At 45.9% G+C, this 9,314-nt stretch overlaps 1 protein-coding gene across 1 annotated transcript in view; it reads right to left on the bottom strand.

The window, feature by feature from the left end:
• Nucleotides 1–9,289, bottom strand: part of TSHZ3 (teashirt zinc finger homeobox 3) — a 69,069-nt gene extending 59,780 nt beyond the window's left edge. The window contains exon 1 of the mRNA XM_060000816.2: nucleotides 9,190–9,289. Coding sequence (XP_059856799.1) covers nucleotides 9,190–9,229 — 40 coding nt within the window. The 5' untranslated portion in view covers nucleotides 9,230–9,289. The remainder of the gene's footprint in view (nucleotides 1–9,189) is intronic.
• Between the last annotated feature and the right edge of the window lie 25 nt (nucleotides 9,290–9,314).

Here is a 9,314-nt window from a genome sequence, read left to right as displayed (position 1 = left end):
TGACATCTGCATAGTAAATTTTAAAGGAAAAAAATGTGTCAGACAGCCCTGAGCCGCTTCGCCCTCCCCCCTTTCATTAGCTCACTGCCAGGGTGGCACTGCTGAACCTCATTACGGCAAGAGGATTTATGAAGCTGAACCCAATGGCAAAGAAAAGGCATCTGTCAATAATTGTAGGGAGCTGCACTCACAGCTTTGAAATCTCATTAAGTATGCAGTTATCAGGCATAAAGATCAAAAACATTACTCAACTCCGACAGAATCTTATGGAGGAACATTAATTAGCAACAGGCCTACAGTACAAAAAAAAAAAAAACACACAGACTTCCTCTCACACCTGCCCAACCCACAAACCTAAAGCAACACTCCCCCTCCCGCCCGAAAAAAAATAATTCCCAGCATCTGAGACTGATCAAGAACATGAAACAAGAGAGACACATACAGAAAGGGGGAGAGGGAGGGAAGGGGTGGGCGGCGGGGAGGGAGGGAGGAGAGAGGAGGGCGGGGAAATTCAGTTGAGAAAGGCTTGGCGGTGAGGAGAGAAAAGGAAGAAGCTGTCAAACTTGAGAAGGATGTCAGCACTGGCCCTGATTACAGGGGCCTATGGAGTTCTCAGACCTTTTATCATCCTCACCATCAAAACCAGCTGAAAGTCACCGCAGGAGGGCTGATGGCTGGCCCGATGCAGCCCAGGCCCAGGCTGGGACCCCCAGACCCTGTCCTCGGCCCCTGTTCACCTGGCCCGCCGGGATGCTAGGCCTGGTGCCCAGGAGACAGGCCCTGCCCAGCCTTCCGCAGCACCCTGATTTCCCAGCCTGTTCTGCAGCCAGCCCGTGAAAGCAACAGCCAGACCCAGCTCCCTGGGCCTCAGGCACAGTCGAGGGAACCACTTGCTGTCACTGCATCTCAGCACCATCCGCAAACACCTTTTTCTTCCTCCAAAGAAGAAGAGGCATCCCCTTCTCCCACATCCACTTTCCCTTATTTTCTTTCTGTGTATGCCTGATTTACAGACTCCATGCCTTACAACACACCGAAAAACAAAATATAAATGCAGAGAATTCACACCCAAGCCTTCAGGCCAACACCGGGTCATGAGACCTCTTGGCCTTTGTAGTACAAGAGACAGGGCCCGGCTGATGACGGGGGTCAAACCTCCCTGCTAGGTTGATTCCTGGTTATCCACAGGGAGAAAAGTAAACGACAAGGTTCCTCTCCCACCACATCCTCCACCTCCTGCAAGCTATGATGGCAAAGAAGAATTCGAACGTGTTTGGAAACATCCCGCAAGAACTGTGTGCTTGGGGTCTCTGGCAAACTTATGTCCTACAGTGGCCTGGATCCAGGGCAGGTGCATGGAGATGTGGCAGGGGGAGTCTCAAAGGTCACTCAGGTTTCTGTCAAACAGGCGACGTCGGCCAGCTCCGTGGCGGGATGTGCAACAGTCAGGCACGGTCCTCAGATGCCCCCATGAAAGGTGTATAACAATAGCAATAAATAATAATAATAAAGCATATGTTCTGTGCTAATTTCCCTTATTGCACTGTTACAGAAAGGTGGCTTTCTCTTGTTACCCATAAGCACATGCTCCTATGTTCTCTGTCTCTCTCTCTCTCACACACATACACACACACAAACACACACACACACACACGTGCACACACAGCACTTCCCATAATCCCACACCATGAGGATGAGAAAACCTACAGAACAGCCTCTCCCCTGATCTGAAAACTCCACTCTCATTCTTCTCTGAGCTCCTTTTCCATTCCTATACCTCTTACTTCATTCCATAGGCCCTTCTGAAGTGTTTACCTGTCTCCTCTCCAGAAATAATGGTCACCTTAATTAGCCACATCTTTAAGGAAAGGGGAACTAAGATTCCTAGGCAACCAACCTGAAGACCCTTTCAAGCCAAGGCCCATCCTTTCCAATCACTGACTCTCCTTTGGAATATCAATGAATACAGCTCGGATACATTGTCACCTATGACCGAAAAGAGTTGAGAACACTTGTCTACAAACCAGACTTGACGAGATGGAATTTTAGCAGGAGTGTTACAATAAGGTGTTTATATTTTTTATGTGCTTACCATATTACCTTTATTATGTGTAACATCAAAGTGATTATAGCAATTACATTTAACAGAATTAATTACAGAACTTCCCATCATCCCGGGATACATAATGCATTAGAGGTAAGGCAAAGAAAGAAAACATCTTGATTGTAGTAACTATTGTTGGTGTGTATTTTCCCTGGCAGCAGTGCCAAACCAACTGCAGCTTTCAGGAAGGGCAGGGCAATGGAGACGGAGAGCTTTAATCAAAAATGAGGTATATTCCCCTTACCTTAAGTAACACTTTTGCCTAATAATATGTTGGCGCTATTGGACATATAAAATCAATTTAATTTTTTAAGCATGAATCTTTAAAAGGCACTGGTTAATCCACCCAACCAATGTTACTACATAAAGGAGAAAGCACATGGGTGAAAGACTTACAAGCCTTTACGTATGCAAAATAAATTCACTCAAGGCTTCATTAATATTAATTTAAATTCAAAACCCATTTACATTAAATTGTTCATTAAAAATTGCCTATTTTATGCAACATGCATTCCTCAAAGAACTCAGAGGAAACTGAATACATAGGACTAGATTTAATGACGGGGATGGAAAATCAAAAGGAAATGAATTGGAGTCATTTCATGTATATTACCAAACAGCCCTTTGCTCTCCAAGGGATGGGATCCAGTTTGGGGAAAAAACAGGCATTCAAAGTAGTTTGCTTTCTGCTACTATAAACTTGTGAACGTGACCTTCCGGTCTACCCAAGAGGAAGGAGAAAACAAGAGAAATTGGTGGAATGGAAGCCAGTCCAAGACCAGACTGGGGAAGGAAGCAGGTACCACCTCAGAATCTCACCTGGACTTACAGCATGGAGAGTTAGGCTTGCTTTTTAAAAAGTTACATTAGGGAACATTTGCCAGTACCCATCTTGGTCTAGAATTAATAGTTTCTCTCTCCCTATTCACTCCGCCCCCTGCAATCCTTTATTCCCAAGCAAGGGAATCAGGAAGATGATGACAAGAAGTTGGTGAGTTCCTTGCTTTGGCGCCCTCCCCCTTGAAGACAATCTGAACTTACACTGTTTCCCCAACAGCTGTTCTGGATGAAGAAAACACAGTCATAATTAATAACATGTGTCCTGACAGTATGAATTAATAATTTATCATTAAGCCCAAACAAATTTAAATGATTCTTCAAGAGCCACACCTTAGCACATTTGAGAAAAATAAGGTAAGGAGATGGTCAAAAAGTCCGGGCAATGTGACCTTCAGAAAAATGCTTTCCCGACCCCCAATACGTCTCTTAGGCCACTCTTGTTGAAATACTAAAATAATTTACAGAATTGAAAGTAATTAAACCCGAGAATCTAAGTGCTGATCAAATCAAGTGTATGTGCTCAAAATGTCTTTTTTTAAATGGGGCTTATAAAATATTCACTATTTGGTCAAGGACACTGTGTAATCTTTCTAATAAAGATTCCTAAAAGTGGAGTATGACAGTCGTTCAGGCAAGTGGTCATAAGCAGATTATGTTCTATTACTGTTTTTTTTTTCACTTCCAAAAACGCATAGCGTCTTTCTAATCACAAACAGTAACCTGAATTTTTACACCCATGTCTAACGTAAATGTTTACAAATGTTGAAAAATTTGAGAAAGCTACCAGATCTATGTATCCGTTCCTTAAAATTCAGGTAGAAGACTCCAGCAAGAAAAAGAAATATTCATAGCCATTGTTTAGTAGAATTTGAAAATTAATTTAATGACTAACTGCAAATACTGGAAACTAGAATTAATCTGTCTAGATTTTTTTTAAAGGCTTACAGACGTTTAAATGCAAGTATCGGGACACTTTATCAACCTAACATAAAATTGTCATCTTATCTTATTATATGACTATTTTATGCATGTGTCAAAAGAATTTAAAAATGACTGCCTGTCTATTGAGTCTAATTACAACTGCACACTATCTGTCTCGATGTACCAGTCCATACCATTGTTACCAAATACAATATATTGTATTCACCTTTCATTTTTAACTTCAGACAGAGAAACCACAATTTGGAGCATAACTAGAACACACACATACACACACACACGCGCACACACACACACTGAACACCTGAGAGGGTCCGGGGTGAGTGATACCACTGTGTTGTTCTGTCCTATTTCCTTGCACGGGCTGCAGGATGATGGTACAGGGGTGTTACAAAAGAGCTTCTCTGAAAGGCCTACCTACCTGGGCTGCACAAAAACACAGAAGGTAGACACACACCCTATTTTTTTTTTTCTACTACAAGACTAAAGCTATTTTTATAGTTTGTCCAGTGACAGGCAGGAATAAAAATGGGCCAGCAGGAAAGCCTCACAAACTACACTCGGCATAACTGGCCTGCTCCTGTTACTGGATTAAACATGGCTGTGGGGCACCAGGACCAGGGCTCCCTATCCTCTCCCTGCTCCTTCCCCGCCTGCATCCACAGCCCTCGCCCGGCCTGGCTCTGCCAGACACCAGGGAAAGACAAAGGCCCCCAAAAAGGGCCAGGCACTTCGCCCTCAAGAAGGTGACCCTTCTCTCTCCAGAAACCCAGAAGGGGAGGGCAGGGAAACGAAGGGTTTTCGTTCTGGGAACTCACCTGGGTTTCACGGCATTTCCCCCGGCCCTGAGCAGTCACCTTTCATTCTAATCAGTTTACAAAACAATCTTTAGTTTAAAAAAAAAAAGAGGAAAAATGCAGACTTGCGAGGCAATTTGGGGAATAACTGCTGATACATCAGTTATTGACTACCTGGCTCCTGTTTACGAGCACGCTCAAGGCAAAACTGAGAACAAAATGACAACATCAACTGCTCACAATCAAGGGTGGCCCTGGAGAGCACTGAAGCCCTAACTGACAGTTGTCAAGATAATGGGGGCACAGCAGCTGATTCGGGAAGCTTCTCTCCCCTGTGTGGATGTCCAGGGGAATAGCCTTGCCTCCTGCCCTCTTTGTTTTTCCCCTTCAGCTTCTTGATTTCTCTTTTTTTAGAATTTACATTGCTCCTTTCATTTTGTAGGCAAAGGGGTGCGGGGAATCACAGAGCGACCAAAACCAGTCATTTTGTCACCTTGCTACAGGGTAGAACGTCTGTCCAAAGGAGAGACGTGTGGCAGGTTTGAGAGCAAATAAATTCCCAAGGCTGATGCCGAAATGCCTTCCTGAATGCTCCGTGTACTTCCAAGAGAGAAAAGCTCCTCTCTGGAGCTGCCTGGTGTGTGCACGAGACTTAGGAAGGTTGGGATGGTGTTACTTGGACACCGCCAGGTGTGCCACCTTTTAGTTTGCCCGTGTCTACCGGCAAAGTAAAAACCCCCAGGCTGTGCCACCATGAGCTTATCCTATTCCTTGGGGACCCACAGTGATCTGTTACCCCAGCAGGTCCTAAGGGCTCCAAACCACTTTGACAGAAGTCAAGATGCTTGAAGGTTTACCTTTGCAGTGGGACCACCTAAGAACTCCATGGAAGGTTATTCTCTTTCACCAAATAAGACTCAAAAGGTCAGTGGCAAGTTGTCGTTTGTTGGATTTTTTTTTTTTTTTGAGGGGAGGGTGGAGTTTAGGCAATGGCTTTTAATGATTTTACACTTCCTTCCAGAAAATGAACAGGAAAGAATAAAACGTGATCTGCTATTAAGTACTGCTTGACTTTCTTTTCCGGTATTATCAAAAAATACTTGTTGAAAAACAAATGCTACGCATAGGAGAGTGGGAAAATGGTCGTTTTGCCCAAAGGACAGGGGCCCCTGTAACCCCGCTCCTCTGAACTTCTACAGGCAATAGCTTTTGTCCAGCACAAATGTATAGCCCTTTAAAATTACATGCCTGGAGAAAGGAAACTCCTGCCCAGGTTTCTCTTCAGCAGGTGAAGAAACTTCTCTCTCCCCCTTTAAGGAAAGACACTAAGCCGTGCATAATTTCTATCAAAAACAGAGAAATCCTAAAGGGCAGAAATACGTCTTTTCAGGGATTCTTGGAGCCTGCTTTGGCCTTCTGGAGAACAGTGTTACATTTGGCCTAGATGTAAAAACTGTGTGCACCTGTGTGCTATGTCTGCACGCTCTCCCCAGCTCTCAGCCCTTTGTGGTTGTTATTCTACCCCCAGACCATTAAAAGGGCCCTAATTCCTATGACATGATTATCCAGGTACCAAAGCCCATTTGTCACCTGCAGCAGAAAATTGAGTTAATGCACAACTAAAGGCAGCCAGGACTGTGTAATATCAACTTGATTACATCAAACTAGCTGCAAACCTAATTCTGCTGGATGACACTGCGTCGAGCTTGTCATCTCCAATCATTAAAGCTGTCAGGAATCCATCAGGTTTACAGCTAATTAGGTGAACACTAATGAAGCTGGCAAAACAACTTTTCTTTTTTTATGGCTGAACGGACCTTTCAGTTTGGAGGGGGGAAAAATTCTCCAGTCTCCTCAAGGTTGCTGGGGAATGGATTTCCAGTTACCAATCAGCAGACATCTTTCTTTTTCCCCACTCTCTATCAGTACAAAGCAATCAATTTGTCAGCACTCCCAGTATGCCACAAACGCAGGCATGAACCTTATAACTTGCAGCTAGGAGAACTGAAAAAAGGAGAAAAAAATGGGAAGTTTCTTGTCCGTCCAAATAAACAAACAAACTCACACAGCGCACTTATTGGCCTGTGCATACTTATCACCAGCCTGGATGTGGAAGGTTTTTTTTATTCCTCCACTCTCCTAAATAAGTAGCCCTTCAGACATTCCCCCCCTCCTCCACACGTCCATTAGGCAGAGGCATTCTGATAAAGTAAATCCAAAACCCGGGTATGAGAAAGAAAAAAAGCACTCATGCTGCCAACTTCTGATTGACCATTAAGCTATTGATGAATGTGCCTGTCAGGAGAGAGACAATTAAATCAAATATGAAACAAAGTCGTTTTGACGGGTCATTTTGATAGAGCAAAACCATTCTTCCAGCTCCTATTAGTAGTGCAGTCAAGTTTTTATATAATGAATATTTCTTAACTGACCTGAGATTTCCTGGCTGGCTTTTTAAAAGGTGCAAAAAGGTCAGTGAACAGGTTGCTTTAAAAAAATAGATAAATAAAACCAACAGCACATTTCCTCCTCCTCTACTATTTTTAGCAGAAATTTATCAAATAAGAGTCTCAGATTGGCAAGGTGGGAGAGAAAAGATGAAGCAAAGGCGGAGAGGATTCTAAACCAAATGTAAAGATGCAGTCACATATGGTTCATTTGATTGAGGCACACAGATACCTTCAAATGTGCATCCAAAAAGGAAAGAAAAAAATCCCAAAGACTGGAAGCAGTCCAAGACACTCCTACTGCCCAACTTTGTGAAGGAGTCCTCCAAACTTTGAGAGTTTATTTTGGGTAGATAAGCTCATTGCTTGAGCTTGGAATTTAAAGTAGAAGATGGGATAGGCAAAAAGCACCAGCCAGGAGGTGACTTGAGAGGCAGCACCCTCCCTACAACCACTACTGGGATTTTCAAACTTTCTAAATTTGGGTAACCCTGAGGACAGAAAGCAAAATTTGTAATATATGCCCCAAACCAAGTCTGTTTTCTTCTACGATTTTCTTAGGACAGGACAGTACATTTTTGGGAGAAGAAAGAACAGCATTTCCTCTCTGTGATCCTGTGTGAGAAGACTCAAGTTCAGATGCAGCCGGTGTGTGAGCTCTACCGGCAGTGCCAGCTGAAGTGACAGAAATGACCATCACCATCACCCCCACTGCTACTACAGGCACTCTGGGGCAACATGGGCACCATACTTTCATCCAAAAAGGGCACCAGGCAATGCCCTGACCCTTCTCCCTCCCCTCCCTTCTTCCACAAAAGCAAAGAACAGAAAAGAAAGGAAGAGAAGGAAAAAAAAAAAAAAAAAGGAAAGAAAAGAAACGAACCTCCACTTAACCCTCCCCTTCAGGCAGCATCTGAACCTCTGCACATCTGAGTGTTACTCATATCAAAATACATCCTGTCCATATGTGGTCCTCTCAGCAATCCGCCCCAAATCCCAGAAGTTGCACTGACAGGGCCCTAGTGACGTCACAGAGCTTGGCCTCACCATTTCAAGTGATTTATTGATGTTTATTGGGAATGAATAGATCAAAGGCAGCAGCATGATGGGCAATCAATCAGTCATCAAATCAAGGGTGGCAAAGGGCCAGAAATCCTTCTTCCAAGCAACATGCCCCCAACTGACATTATTGCAAAATAATGTTATGTGTGTGGGTTTTGTTTTGCTTTCAATGCTTTTTCCAGAAAAGAAAAAAAAAAAAAAAACCCGGCTCAGTCTTAAAAGGAGTTGACACTCCTGGAAAAAAAAAAAAGAGGCAGGGGGTGATGGGGAGAAAGTACTCTGACACGTCCCAGAACTAAGTGCTATGAGGAGATGAGGATGGGAGAAGCAGTGGAAGGAGGGTGGGGGTGAGCGAAAACAAACCGGGGAAAAGGGAACGCCAGCATCTAACATCGACTTGACAGTCATCTGACAATACCCAGACCCTGTGCGCTCTGCTTTCCACCGCTGTGCCCGGTTTGGGCCCAATACATGAAGAATCAATCGGATTAGCAGTAAGGTGGCCGAAGGGATCCGCTCGCTCACTCGCTCTCTTTCGCTCGGCAGAGACACCAGGCAGTCCCCCGCCGGCCGGCCGCGGGAGGACACGGAAGGTGTCCCGGAGAACTCAGGTGACCCCGCCCGCCCCCACAGAAAGAGACAGAAGAGGGCTCCTTCCCATTCTCTCCGCGGCCAGGCAGAGAGCTGAGGAGGCAGGGACCCAGCCCGGCTCAGTTCGCCGCGAGCGAGCACGGTTCCCGAAGTGGGTGCGAGCGGGAAGGGGCGGGGGGGGGGGGTTTGCAGAGCGCAGCGGGGCGTCCGGGGGGCGCCGGTCCGTGAGGCGGGCGCACGCACCAGACAGGAGAGCGGCGAGCGAGCCCGGCGCCCCGGAGTTACTCTGCGCGGCCAGAGCGAGAGGGGCGAGGAGCGGGGCGAGGAGCGGGGTCGCCGCCGGCTGGAGACGCGGGGCGAGGAGAGGAAGAGGAGGCGGAGGAGAGGAGGAAGGGGAAGCGGCTCGTACCTGCTGCGCGCCGGGGCGCCTGCTGCTTCCTCCTCGGCATGATGCTCCTCCGGCGACTGCCGCTGCCGCCGCCGCCGCCGCTGCCGGGCTGAGGAGAGGGAGGGAGGGGCGGCGGGCCCGCGGGG

Source organism: Delphinus delphis, chromosome 20, assembly GCF_949987515.2.
Source record: "Delphinus delphis chromosome 20, mDelDel1.2, whole genome shotgun sequence".
NCBI lineage: Eukaryota > Metazoa > Chordata > Mammalia > Artiodactyla > Delphinidae > Delphinus > Delphinus delphis.
Note: the sequence above shows the minus strand (reverse complement) of the source record. Positions and strands in the feature narration are given on the sequence as shown.